Below are 15,254 nucleotides of genomic sequence, written 5' to 3'. Positions count from 1 at the left end.
TTACATTCTCTTAATGAATAGAATGATTTGTTCTAATAGGGTTTGTAAATAGGATCTCAAGTCCACATCTTGTACAGCAATTAGCCACTAAGAAGAATGTATGCAGTGTGTTAATTATTGAAACTGTCCTAGCGATTTGATTTGAAACTGTCTCATTGCTATTTGTTTATCAATAAAATTATGAAAAAAAAAAGAAAATGAGGTCTGTAATGTCTGCTTCATAAAATTGCTTTGAAAATTAACAGATAATCTACATAAGGTGCTTACACAATGCTTGCTATAGAAGCTCAATAAAATTTATTCCTCTGTCTTGTGAGAGAGATAGACTTTCAGGTATGCGAAGCCATTTTAAGTCTCAGTAGACGGTTTCTTCTCACCTGGTAATCATCCCTAGTTCTATCAACAGTTTTTCACTCTATGAGTGTAAGTACTTATCTATATTGTGTTATAGTAGTCTATCTGTGCCAATATACCAAAGTACATGAGATCAAATTATTTGCAAAGAACAAAAATTTACTTTTTCATAGTTTTAGAGTCTAGGAAGACTAACATCAAGACAGTGGCACAGTTAGAATATGGTGAGGGCTGCTCTCTGCTTCCAGATGATATCTTATTGCTACATCACTTATAGGGACAAATACTGTGTCTTCCCATAGAAGCAGGAATAGAAAAATCAAGAAAGTGCACCCTTCTACCTTAAGATCTTTTACAGAGGCATTAATCCCTTCATGAGCACAGAACCCTCAAAACTTATGAGCCTCCCAAAGGCCATACTTCATATTGTTGACTGGGGATCAATTTTCAACATGGATTTTGATGGCTACACCATTGTTTTAATTATAGAAGTCAATCTTGTCTCAGTCGCCCTGCTTGTTAGGCCTTGAAAGAACTCCAGAACCTATGAATTCTCTTAATGTATTATTTTTGTTAACAATGGGAGAGTTACAACACATAGAAACTACTTCAGTTGTCTTCAGACTTAGGGTAGAAGCTAATTCTATTGCTTTTAGATTTCAGATTGGCCCTGGGTCATAATAGCTTCTGTATTTGTGACCATACACTTAGTAGGCATTCAAAGAATAATTTTGGGTGGCTAAAGGAGACTGACACTCATGAGGAGAAATATCAGTGTCTCACAGAAAATAGTTTATAGGCTACTGTATAAACCACCATTTATCTGGTCCCATAGCCTTGGTCTCATTGTGTAAAATGCCCAAGTTTCGTCATTGTCTCCCTTTGTTCTACTTTGACTCTTCTGCAACCAAGTAGCCTTTTATAGATTCCAGAGGCTACTGTCAGTAGCTACTGTCATCTTTTCTTGTTGGCAGAACTTCATTCTCACCTAAGTCATCTCTCAATGCATTAGAAGCTAGGTTCTGCTTCATCAGCTAAATGCAGTTCCCTCCTTAATACTCAATAAACACCTTGTATTAATTCAGTCCAAAATTCCCTTCATATTTTCTCAAGAGCTTGTATCTACTCTCAAAATAGTTTGAATTCTAATTTCTATTTAGAATATTGTGCTTGACTGTTGGGTGGCATTATACATATGACTTAGCCTATTAGAGTCATCTTTATATCTGCAAAATTGGGATGATAAGAGAACCTGTTTCACAGAGTGGTTCTTGGCATTGTATATGATGATGAATTCAAGGAAAAGCCAGTATCCAAATCAAGTAACCTAATTTCAAGTTCTCATTTTACAACTTACTATAAGGATATAGCTCAATTGTGCAGAATCTCAATGGAAATGATAATGTATTTAACTCATAGAGCTGTTGTTAGAATAAATAAATTATGCATGGGAACCATTAAGCAATGCCTCATATGAGTAAAAGTTTGATAAATATTGGTTTCAGTGCCTTTTGTCTTCATTTTCATTCTTCATTTTTATATTTTTCTTTCTTTTTCTTCTCCTATTTTATGCTCTTGATTCTGACATCCAATACAAGATTGAAATAAATATATAATACTGTCTTGCCTTCTCAGTTCTCAGCCAAGGGAAGTCATGCTTCCCCAAAACAATGACAATATTTCTTATAGTTGTTTCCTGCAGCATATCTTTTTCCCAGTAGAGATATTTAAAAGAATAAAAACAATCCTGTGTGAATGTAAATGTGTTTGGAATCATTCATCTCTAAATAAATATGTATACATTTTTGGTATTATATTCATCAGTTAATTTGATGTAGAGAATAGTCACATTTGAGGCTTGGTCAAGAGTCATCTAATTATCAACATATGTTAATGTGTAGATATTTGTATAGACATGGCATTATTTTAGGCATTTTATAAATTATATTAATCACAGTTCTTATTTAAGTAGATATTAATATTCCCTGACTTAATATTGGAGAAAGTGAAGCACTTTAACAGGCAGAGCCGAAGTCAACCCTACCAGCTTGCTTAGTGGTAATACTAGGATTTCTACCCAGGAGTTCTTGTTCCAGTGACTATGCTCTTAACTTTTGTGTACTTCTCTCCCTCCACCATGCTTTCATCTTGTTTTGGTCTATGTGATTTAGACTTCTCAGAGTTCAACTTGGCATAATAGAAATATGGTTATAATGAAACTGATAAGAGTCTCCCTTTCATAACTTCCTCAGCCAAATTTGCAAAGCTCCCTTTGAAAGACTAGGATAAGATCAATATGGGTCTAGACTAAGCATGTTCTCTCCTCTGCTTTGAGTTCTGTTCCCTGCTCCAACTCATAGTTCTAATCTTCAGCAGGCAAGGCTTTCTCCCTTATGCTTCCTAAGGGATCATGGGTGTACTGGAAAAATGAGATCACTAGTGGCCACAGAAGGAAAATTTTGTAGTTCTTTACTCAAGAACTTAAACTAGCATTTAGCAGCATAAACTCCACATTCTTGGACAAATCCTTCACTTGAAACTTCCCCACCCGCCTCTCATCTCCAGATGTTCTCACCACAAGGGAGAGGAGTTACTATCTGTCAAAGGATAGCAGGACTTAGAAGACAGGTCTTGTCTATTGGGTGGGGTTCAGATCCTTGGCTAAGGACTTCCCTTAGGAAAAGTATATGGTTTCCATCCAGTTTTTCTCTTCCAGAGCTGAGTGGGCCAGGAGCAACGCCTTGTAGGAGACAGGCTAAGAGGAGGAGCCATCCTCTGAAGAACTTGGATGTGTCCAAAACTAAGAAGCCCTTGGCAGTTCAAGGTCACAGGGCAGGATGCCTTGGGAAGATGACTCAGTTAGATGGATGAGGCTACTGATATGGCTGTGTCTTCTCCCTGGAGTTATAACTGATGTTTCCTATTGCTCATAATTGGTCTGCTATTCATCACTTTCACAATTGCTATCAGCTCAGTGTCAGGCAGGACAAATGGTTTGGAGATAGTTTAGAACAACATAAGCACAATCTATTGCTCTGATGAGTGAGCAGGTCTACTAGGATCACACAGATTAGTCATCCAAGGAGCTCTCACTTTACCACTCATCTATTCAACACCTATTCATACAATGGACATTTATTCAGTGCCTACTTTGGGTTGTGCCTTCTGCAAAGAGCTTCTGGTAAAACTAAGTAAGAGCACGTGGTTCCATTGCAAAGGAAAAAAAACACATAATTCAAAAAAATATGGTAAATTCACTAGTATGTGTTATACATGATTCAGGGAGGTTCAGTTCTTCTGGGAAATCAGGAAATAGTTTCTAAAGAGGTTTGCAGTTGTAGTGGATCTTAAAGACTGAATTTAATTTGCTCAAAGATAGATAGAGAAAAATGGTATCATAGGCTGAGAGAAGCTGTCTATCAGGACACAATAGCATAAAGGTTTGCTGACTTTCCTGGTCTGTGACTAGGGTTGCAAGGTAGCTGGTTTGTTGGATGCAGATAAGCAACAATAGCTTAGGGAATATGAGGTTAGAGAGATTGGTGAAGATGCTTCGTGTCAAGCTAAGAAACAGAATATTTATAATTGTCTTAGTCAAAGATCCTTTGAAGCAAAAAAGAGAAAGAAATTATAATGATATAATGATTTATGATGTAATTCAAGGACAGAGAGCACAGGTGATCTGTCCGCATCCAAGTTGTCCCCTACCAGCAGTAGTTCTGGACTCTATTGTCTTTATTTTTCTCTGAACTTCTCTAGGAAAGGGAGTTTACACAGTTCTACCAGGAGTTGCACAGCTCTGGTCAATCCAGTATTCTCTAGGGATCAGTTACCTTGCACATAAAAGAAAGTGTTGAGAATTCTCATTTCTAAGGCTCATGGCCTCTCTCTGTTTCTTTGTGTTTCTGCCTGTCTTTCTGGCTGTCTCTGTCCTTCTAGTTCTAAGACAGCTATAAAACTGTAGTAATGTCTGATACCTAAAAAGAATCTGTAAAACATTATAGGTGCTTGAATTTTCAAACTGGATTATTCTACTGGGTAATATACTGTGAAATGCGAGCATATATTTAAAGGCACAGGATAAAAAGATAATTTATTATTTTTATAAAAAAAGTGTATTTGGTACAGGATTTCACTATGCAGCTGAGACTCATCGTGATCCTCCTGTCTTCAGCCTCCCTAGTGCTGTGATTACAGGCGTGCCTCACCATGTCTGGTTTTGATTGCCAGCTCAGCGCTCCCGGAGTTGGGGCTGGCATGGTATTTGATCTGAGGGATCAAACCTGGTGCTCAGTCCGCAGAGTTACTCACTGGTTCTATGATAATTTATTCTTGAACATAGTAGTAAGCATTTCCTGGCAGTTTGTGAAATCACATAAATAGGACATCCTCTAGGATTGTGATTCAGTAGGTCTGTCTATGTTCTACAAATACAGATTTCTAAAAGGTGCTTCAGGTCACTAATAAGACAAGATCCTAGGAGCACTCTGTGGCATATATCTCCAGTCTTTTTGACACTAAGGACAGGCTTCATAGATGACAATTTTCATGAGTCCCAACATGGGAGCATGGCTTTCAGAAAGATTCAAGTACATGCATTTAGTGGGCACTTTACTTATGTTATTGTTACGTTGTAAAAAATAATGGAACAATTGTGAAACATATGATAATATAGAATCAGTGGGAGTCTTGACAACTTTTTTGCCTGCATCTCAATGGTACCACCTAGGAGTGATAGGAAACAGTGACAGCTGAAGTGCATTGTTTATGTGCAGTGTGCCCAAATCTCATTTCGTTTGGTATCATTGCACAAAACCCTGCTCCACAAAGATAGGATTTTGAAATGGAAGCATCTTCTCTATGGAAATCTCAGGCTGTTCTACTTTGACTTTAATCTAGAATATATGAAGATTTGAAGGCTATTGGCATTTGTGATCTCAAGCAGCTGATCCTTTTCAATCGCAATGTAGATTCACTTGTTTCATTCACAAACAGGAGGCAAATCTATTCCTTCCCAGTTCAGATGTCTGTTGTGGTTAGAAAGTACTGCTCACTCATTTGAAAGCTGAAATAGATGGTCAAGTATCAACTGGCAGAAAAAAAGTCATGGCTCAGGTCTTTCAAAATCTTCACAAATGTTTGAATCATGTAAAAAATCTCAATGTTGACTTATTGCCCCATGATTTCAGTTCCACTGTGAATGCAGCCACATTTTCTGCTGACCTGAACACAGTTGTTTTCCCCTTAAGTTCAGATTGAGTTCATTGAGTAGGTTGAGTATGTCACTTGAATAAACAAAGTTTGCAACCATTCTGTGTCACTGAAATGTGCTGTCAGGGGGTGGCTGTTCTAAAAAGAAATATCATAATTCAGAAAGTCTGGCCAATTATCTGGTCACACCCTGCAATAAATGTTAACTTGTCTGGCTAGCCAGCATTTCTTTATAGCTGACCCAGAGTATGGACTCACATTCAGAAGTGTCTTCATTGATCTGAATAGTGAAACTAGATAGTTGTCTAGTCATGCATGTGCTCCATTCCTGCACATACTAACATAAAAGGACCAACTTAGCTGCCTGATATGCAAACAAAGCCTTGAGTAGTTCTGTAGTTGTGATGTAAGTTGGCAACCAAAGAGCACATAACATATCCCCATGCACATCCTCCTGAAAAATTCTTCACACAAATATAGGTATTGTTGCCTTACTCTCAGCATCAGTAAACTTGTAAACCTGGATTACCACTGCAGTGACTCATACATGGATTGGTACTGGACCTCTGGTCCACAGGAACCACTTTTGGATAAAAAAAATCTCTATTACTTCTGTTGAAAACCAATTCATCTATTATAAAGTTGAATGTGTAATATGGATAACTTCCTAAGACAGAAAATGACAGTTCAAAGAAAATGAACACTAGGATTCAACACTAGGAAGGATTTTAAGACAGGAGCTTTGTCTTTTAGACTTCATGGAGTCTTTGCAGAAGTGGGGCCATGGCAGAGATTGAGAGCAAAGACTGATGCTGGACAGCAACATGTAAGGAAAAGTGATAGGGAAAAAATTATAATCTATAGTATAGGATTATAATTACTGACACTAGGTTATTTATGATAGATTGATTAGTTAGTTGATTTCTAGGCTCCCATATTGTCTCAAATGCTAGAGGTTAAATAGTGAGAAGAACATGCAGCGCTCCAAAACTCATTTGCCCAGTCTATTAGGCGAGGTAGGTATATGCTTAGATAATTAAATATAACACCTTACCAAGTTTTGTTATAGAAAAAGAAGATGTGTTATAAAGTAAGTGTCGGGGCTGGGGAGATGGCTCAGTAGAATAAGCACTTGCCTGGCAAGCCCAATTGTCTGAGTTCAATCCCCGGTTACGCAAAAGAAAGAAAGAAAGAAAGAAAGAAAGAAAGAAAGAAAGAAAGAAAGAAAGAAAGAAAGAAAGTAGGTGTCTACTCCATTTTACAGTGTTCTGGAAATGCTACTTGGAAGAGATGGTCTTTAGATTGAGAGTTGATGGCATCATAGTGGAGGAAACCATCACATGGAAGGAAGATATTCCAAGGGGAAGACATAGCAAATAAAGACTAGAAGAGGCAAAAAGCATGGCAGAAGAATAAGATGCTAAATGGACAGTGGGGAAAAGTGATGCTGGTGATAGAAATAGAGGCTCGATGTTTGGGGACCTGACATCAGCGAAAAGACATCCGAATAACTTATAGTAGTTGATTGGGATGTTGCAGAGTCTGCGACCAGAGACTCGATTACTGCAGTAATCAAAGCAGCCCAGGAACTGATCTGGAAGTCATGCCCACACATACTTCTTGCATTCATGGTGACAGCAGCAAGCCAGGATCCAAAGAATAAGAATATTCAACACCCTCATTAACAAGCAAAATCAATGAAGTCCAGTGAAAACTGGCTTTGTCAAGATTGCGTAGTTATTGACAGAACTGGATGACCTCTTGGCAGGGCAACTTCTGGTTAGTGGAAGGCTTTGTGTCCAACCAAGAATCTAGATTAGAAAAAAATGCAGGAGGAATCCCATGTCCCCAGATGCATGGGAGAAATAAGACTTCCCTGGACAAGTATTTCTGGTAAATGCTACCTCTTATAAGCCACTTATGTAGGACTTCCTGGTGGATGTTAATATAACAACAGCTTTAAAAGTCCTATGTAGAGCAATCTATTTGGTTTTGTTTAATCTAGTCTTTTTCAAATTTATTTCACTTCCACCTCTCCCCAAGGTTTAACCCTCTCAATGTTGTTAATATACCACTAGACTCACAGGTCACTGGAGACACAATTTGGGAAGTTATTCTGGTTAAAAAGGCCTTGGGACGCACAAGATCATGGTTAACTATACCATTCAACTGTACCTGCCATATCCAGAAAATAATGTACCTTAACCAATACCTGTTTTCAATTGTTAGGAATAATGAATATCAAGAGAAGAGAAATCTGTGTCTGGAATAAGACATACGTTTGAATCTCAACTCAGATCATTCTGGCTTTATGCCATCAATAATGTTACTTGACCACGTAGCTCTCAAATGGTTTAAAATTTCATCTTTTCAAGTGTTTTCTGGAAGCAGTTCAACTTAATCTGTATGCTTAACATAGGTATTGAATGGGTTTGTAATGGTTAAGTATTTTCTGATTTAGTATTGAAAAATGTGCATTTGAGTTTTGCTTTGCTAAATACTGGCTATGTGACTAAGAAAGAGAACTCAAGCTCCCAGTGCCTCAGCCTCATCCTATACATGATGCATATAGTAAGAGCATTTAATTCATGGTATGGTTGTGCAAATTAAATGACTCCCTATATGTCAAACACTCAGCACTGCTTCTGGCATACAGAAACATCTTTAAAAATGCTCACTTTTATTTTTAATGCATTAAACCTACTACTTCATTGTCTACATGGGATGGAAGCTGAAATATGGGATCAACTGACAAGAAAAATAATTCCTTGCAAGAGGATTATATAACTCTATCATTTTGCCTCTGTACATCTTGAGAAACAGACAGCTGACAGCTTCTGATGTGGATATATCACTGGGTTGTATATTTATTTCTCTAACATTTTTTTTCATTAGCAAAGATAAGTGTGGCAAGATGGAGATTTGGCTGTCTCTAAATGCCTTCTTCCTGTCACCCAGATCAAAGAGCTGCTCTGCTGTGCATTCATCATTTAGGGAAGAATAGCTTGAACCATGAAGTTAGTCCTGACAAGGGAAATTAGGTGTTGTTTCTGTGATTTATAGAACCATAGACTGAGTTGTACAATTTCTTATATAGGAAGTGGGGTTTTCCCAGTTGGTATTTCTTCACTAAGCAGTGGGATCTGGGACTGATAATATGAAATGGGTTGAATAGCTTTTGCTCTCAGACCGCCGCCATCATGGGTCGCATGCATGCTCCCGGGAAGGGCCTGTCCCAGTCTGCTGTGCCATATCGCCGCAGTGTCCCCACATGGCTGAGTTGACGTCTGATGACATGAAGGAGCAGATTTACAAACTGGCCAAGAAGGGCCTGACTCCCTCGCAAATCGGTGTGATCGTGAGAGACTCTCACGGTGTTGCCCAAGTCTGTTTTGTGATGGGTAATAAAATCTTGAGAATCCTTAAGTCTAAAGGACTTGCTTCAGATCTCCCTGAGGACCACTTAATTAAGAAAGCAGTTGCAGTTCGGAAGCATCTGGAGAGGAGCAGGAAGGATGAGGATGCCAAGTTCCGCCTGATCTTTATTGAGAGCCGGATTCATCCATTGGCTCTATACTAGAAGACCAAGCGGGTCCTCCCCCACACTGGAAATATGAGTCATCCACAGCCTCTGCCCTTGTGGCATAAATTTATGTACTTGAGCAATAAAATCATGACTTAACTGAAAAAAAAAGAAATGGGTTGAATAAATTCAAGGGCCACCACTTGGGATTTGGAAGGGTGGTGGATTGCAAACTGGTGGTCAACTTCTTACAACAAACTGACCTAAGCTGGTGTGTGTGGAGGATTCTGGGTGTGTGTGGCCCACCTGAGAGTTGTTGCCAGCAGTGTAAGAGACAGAATTGGAGAAGCTGTTGGGAAGCTGTTGGGGTGCTCTTGGAAGCTGCTGGTTCTCTTGGGCTGTTCTGTTGAGGGACCTTGTCATGCAGGCTTTCCTGGTAGACTTGGTTGCTCTGAGGAGCAGCTTGGGACCTTGTTGTCACTGAGAATGACTAGGGCTCACTTTAAGGGGGAGCTGTGGTCTTTGACTTGGGCATCTCTTCCTGGCTCTAAAGGGGAGGATGGTACACTGTTCAGTTTCCTGAAAAAGCTCCTCACATTGGCTTTCCTGATGGGAACTCAGCTTTCCTCATTGCTGGAGGAGCTTGGGACCTCATTATTGCTGAGAATGGCTATAGTTCTTTTTAGGGGAGCTCTGTTTATTACCTTGAACATTGCTTCTTGGCTCCAGTGCAGATTCCTCAGCCTGCTAGAACAGATCCTTCATTCTGCTTGCACAGACTTTCTAGCTTCCACCACTGACCTTTGGGCTTTTCCATGGTCACCCATGAAGCACACCTGCATGAGACATTGTTGTGGGCTCTAGGCCTCCAGTTGGACTTGTGGGAGGCATTATTATGAGCGCTAGGTTTTCAGCTGGACTTATACAAGATATTAGGATCCAGGCCCACAGTTGGGTTCTTTTATGTGGACAGATTTCTTGCACTCTTTATATAGATTCTTTGAGTAATTAATTATAAAATTTTATAAAATTTGTCCTGTATTGTATTGTTTCCCTTGTAAAGCCCCAAACAATGACAGGAACTATGAATACAAAATGGACTCCTTGCTCTGTTGTGTTCTAGCTAGATGATCCTGTGCCAACATGTTCTGGGCCCCCTCACTTCCTCACTGTTCAGCATTACTGGGAACAGTAAGAGCTACTCCAACTGAAAGTTATTGGGAGCTTTATGGAAACTAGTTGGAGATTCCTAGAATAAGATGAGGCTTAGTAGAGGTCTCTTCTCTTTAATTCACTCTTGTCTTTATCAGACAATCAGTGGTGTGTGTGAACTGCTCTGCAGAGTGAGTATTACTCTTGCAGTACATCGAACTGATTTTGTATAGAATAGTTTCAGGTTCCCAGCAGAGAGTACCTGTATATTCCTACTGACATGCAACTAGTCTCCCCCACTATCAACATCCAACACTAGCATGGTACATTTGTTATAGTTGATGATCGTATCCTGAAATGTCTGTCATCCACAGTCCATCATTTATGTTGTTGTGCATTCCATGTGCTTTGATGGATGTATAATGACATGAATATACTATTACAGTATCATGCAGAGATCTATGAAAATCATATATGCTTCTGAGCTCTAATAAATTTATAGTTGAAGGTTTCTATTTCCCTTTGCTTTCTGGTTTCATAGTTGCAGCCACCTTCAAGCAATCTTTGAGATGACTCACCACACCCACCTTCCATCCATGTCTGGGAACAGGCACAAAAGTCAACTAACACTGCCCACTCTGCTCCCTAGATGTGTTCTCACACATACTACTTAATTATGCATTTATTGATTTTAACATAATTACTCCTTTCACTGTTAGACCACATGAACATAAATCATTCATTCTCAAATTCCATTGTCTCCTCTGGCTTCTGGGGAAATGAGTGATTGGAATCTCCTGCAGCTACTAAGAGGAGGTATGCTGATGACTTCATGGCAGATGGCCCTGGTAGATCACCTCAAGTGTCCCAGGATGGTTAGAAATCTCTGTTTCTGTGCAGACACTGCTGTAATGTTCTTTGCAATCCTTACCATACCCACCAGTCCTTATTCCTGCTGACCAACTAAGCATGAGGTGAACATGGACAGCAGTTAGTCTTCCTACAAACATAGGATGTCAACCTATGTATGTTGCTTTCCTCTTTCTGTAGGACCCTAGATGCTTCTTAATTTATACCAGCAATCACTTCCTAGGTCCCCCCCAAAAAATCTGTCATTGTTTACTCCGTTAGTCAGTGCCTCCAAATGTTTTCAAAAGGGACTCTATCACCCTAATTTATTCCATTGATTTTCAAAGGCTTCAAGGTAATTTGGTCCTGCTATAGTGTCTAGTTGTATTTCTTTCAACTATTTTGCTACAACAGCACAACAGCAGTGAAGAAGTGAGCTTTAAATTCTTATCAGAGCATTTTCCATTTCTATGGAATTTAACACTTATTTCTGGTACCGTCTTACGTGTCAATCCTTTTTTCTGGAGCTGGATACAGAAAAATCAAATATGCAACCTTGGGTTTCACTGTCTGACAGGTGAGAAGGTCATGTAAAGAAACAAACTGCAAGGAAATTTGAGATCCACAAAAATTGAATGAAAGGAAGGGAAGGAGAAACAAGGTCTCTCAAGGTATAGCAAAGGGAAAGATCGTTGGAGTTCACCAGGAAGGAGGAAGGGGCATTGTAGGTGGAAATTACCCTTTAGACCAAAGGCATAGCATGAAGAAACACTTGTGGTTATGAAATAGTGCAGTGTCACAAGAAGTTGGGAGGTGGCGTGTCACAGAATGTGAGCAGTGGAAATACGTTGGGAGAAGAGAGACAAGCTGAAGAATGAAGGGACTTGGTCCACTAGAGAGGGAAAACTTTAACCAGAATGTAGGAGAAATTTTTCTGAGATATAAGCAAGAGGGTAGAATATGTGGTGATATTTTAGAAATGATTGCTGGAAATGATTGCTGGAATAGGTGGCATTGATACAGTGAGTGTAATATGGATGTTATGACTGTTGTCTATAGAAGACACATTGCTAACTGTGCCAGAGACATTGTAGGACTAGAAAAGGGAGGTTGGTTTTGAGGTAGAGAGAGGAGTCCAGCTGACTCTCAGTCTTTTCCTGGAGCTACCAATTTGATGTGGGTGACGCAAGAAAACCTGGAGAAAGAGATTTGTATGCATATTAACACATTTTCTTTGCTTCAGCCATTTATAAATTGGTTTGTTTCATTCAGCATTCTGTATGAACTTCACCAAATATTCAATTCATTTAAGCAAATATTGACTGACTCATGTTACATTTTAGGTCCTATGGGAGACCTTGAAATAGGGCCAGAGCATAAAATGATAACAGATTATTTTGTCTTTAGAAAGTCTTTCCCTTCCTTATTTGGTATAGATTTTTTCAGCTATGTGACCAAGCTTATTAATTTTGTAGAGATAACAAAATCCTTGGGCTTAACGTGAAGACTTCAGATCATGCTTTTTGAGTCTTACAGTCTGTAAACATCTCAATATCAAAAGTAACTGACATGGTATCAGGTACATAAGACTAACTTTAATGTCAACACTATAGTCCTTACAAGTATAAGGTATGGAATTTAATTCATAGGCTTAGTAACTTTCTGTGTAGATAGTTCCACATATCTTAATCAAATGCAGAATATTTACTGAAAATTTCAGATTACTCAGACATTGTTATGGTTTTTAGAGCAGGAGGGCCCTTTCTTTGTATTTCCACAGCCTTCCGTGTGCCTTACTTCAAATCATTTCAACCATAGTGATTTTAATTCTTCATGTGCATCTTTGCCATTAAACCATGGATCCTTTGAAGTCAGCCACTGGGCCTTGTTCATCTCCTCTTTTAACTTTTAGGCAGCACGTGGTAAGGAGCACAAAGTTTAGTGCATGTTTATTGAACCTAATTAAATCTTCAACAATATAACTTCTGACCTTCTATTTTTCAGATGGAGAACTGCTGCTTAGAAAAGCAACCATTTACAGATTATAAGGAGGAGAGTTACAAGGGAGTCAGGAACAAATCTTAGCTTACTTTGATTGCTTAACATTGTTCTGGCCATTTTCTCCTCCTGCCTAACTTGGTTTGCTAACTAGCTAGAAATTAGAAGCATTTACAAGTTCTGGAAATGCAAAGCTTGTTGGTTATGAAAACCAGTTGTCATGCAAATTAGTCCTTATGTTAGGCACAGGATTTGTCTCACAGGTCCCTGCACTCACTCCAAAGTCAGCAGTCAGCAGTACAAGGTTTCATTTTCCTTTGACAAACACACACACACACACAAAGAGAGAGAGAGAGAGAGAGAGAGAGAGAGAGAGAGAGAGAGAGAGAGAGATGACTCAAAGTAGCACAGCTGAAAAGGATGAAATCTTGGCATTTATTGTTTTTGTGTGGCTTAAGGTCAGGGGTGACAGGATTCAAATGGACTTTGGTTCATCAAGTTCTTCCCTTATTTTCCATGTCCATCTGTAAATAGGGATAAAAAATCCATCTCAGGGGGTAAATCTGAGCATTAACCAAAAGGATAGAGCAGTTTCATTACAAAATGACTCTACCACCTTGGTCCTTTCGTTAGCCTCTCTGGGCCACTGTATCTGCATCTGTAAATGGATTAAATTAGATGATTTACATACAGAGGCCTGTGAAGCTGGAACATTCTATGATGCTTCTCCCCAGGGATCTAGCTGGACTCTGGAAGGAGTGTTGCAAGGACTGAAGGCATAAGAAAGGAGTGATCCTGCACTGACACAATGCTGGCTGCCGCTGCCACGCAAATGTTCTCTGTTTGATGTCAGTCTTTTATCAGAGTGTTTGTGCTCTATCCAGGCTTTGCCTGGCCATTGCACCAGTCTCCATTCTTTTCTTCAGGGTTCTGGGAAAGAGCCAGTGGACCGGGAGACTCAAGCAGGATTTCTTCCCAAGAAAAGCCTGGATGATGAAACTTATGAAATTCAGAGAAAATTCCTGTTTTGTATTCTAAAAGCTTCACGTATGTGTGCACACACACACAAACACACACACACTTAATACACACACACACACACACACACACACAACAAGATGTTCTCTCTCCATTGCTGCAGTCCAATGCAATCTTACTGTTTGTGCCATTTTCTCCTATGTCACTGAGTTTCACCATTATGATATTAAGCCTTAGCACTCCCTGGAAAAGTTACAGAATTTTAAGTTGTGAACATTATTTTCACTGAGGAGAAATCTGCAAATGAGGGAGAAAGGATCTGCCAGCACAACCACGTGTTGTCTGTTCTACTTCCTGCCCTTAGGAGAGTACCTTGCTCTGGTTCTGGCAGAAGGGACATTTGTTCCCAGCACAAATTCTAGCACAGAGTAGGAACAGTGCTCTTACTTTGTGTTAGGTTCTACCCAGATACTTTATGTGCAGATATTTCATGGAATGTATTTATATTAAAATAAATATCTGAAATTGAAATTTAACTGATTATCCTATATATTTATAAAACCTGACAATACTAATTAGAAATAATCCCATTGCTCTGGATAGTTGAACAGAAAAGATCTGTAGTTGGGAGTCAAAATCTGAGCTGGATTTTGCTTTCACCATTTATTGTTTTGTGATTTTTCCCATAATTTTATTGATAAACGAATAGTGATGAGACAGTTTCAAACCAAATTTGTGGGACTATTTCAGTAATTAACACATTGCATACCTTCTTCCTAGTTATTTGTGGTACAAGAAGCAGACATGATATCCTATTTACAAACACCATTAGAACAAATCCGTCTATTCATTAAGAGAATGTAACTATATATCTATCCTAACCATTTTGAGTACACAGATACAAAAAGAACATTCATCTGTATCCCCTATTTTGTTTAGTTCCATCATTTGAATATAATAGGTGTGTTAACTCAGCAAAATATTCTTTTTTTTTTTTTTCAAATCAAAATGATAGGACAGTTTCAATAATTAACACATTGCATACCTTCTTTCTAGTGCTAAATTGCTGTACAAGATGCGGACATGATATCCTAACACCATTAAAACAAATCACTCTATTCATTAAGAGAATGTAACTATATATCTATCCTAACCACTTTGAATACACAGATACAAAATGGACATTCAT

At 38.9% G+C, this 15,254-nt stretch overlaps 2 protein-coding genes across 7 annotated transcripts in view; both read left to right on the top strand.

Moving 5' to 3' along the window:
* Positions 1–15,254, top strand: part of Astn2 (astrotactin 2) — a 1,030,147-nt gene that overhangs the window by 794,011 nt on the left and 220,882 nt on the right. The window lies entirely within an intron of this gene.
* Positions 8,776–9,145, top strand: LOC111812698 (40S ribosomal protein S13-like). Its single transcript, XM_023701583.1, has one exon. It carries the CDS (start codon positions 8,837–8,839, stop codon positions 9,143–9,145), a length of 309 nt encoding a protein of 102 aa, XP_023557351.1. The 5' UTR covers positions 8,776–8,836.

This window comes from Octodon degus, unplaced genomic scaffold (genome assembly GCF_000260255.1).
Source record: "Octodon degus isolate 3935 unplaced genomic scaffold, OctDeg1.0 scaffold00137, whole genome shotgun sequence".
NCBI classification, from domain to species: domain Eukaryota; kingdom Metazoa; phylum Chordata; class Mammalia; order Rodentia; family Octodontidae; genus Octodon; species Octodon degus.
Note: the sequence above shows the minus strand (reverse complement) of the source record. Positions and strands in the feature narration are given on the sequence as shown.

What these genes read in the sequence shown, in the direction of transcription:
- LOC111812698 (XM_023701583.1), top strand. Translation starts at nt 8,837, where the DNA reads ATGGCTGAGTTGACGTCTGATGACATGAAGGAGCAGATTTACAAACTG.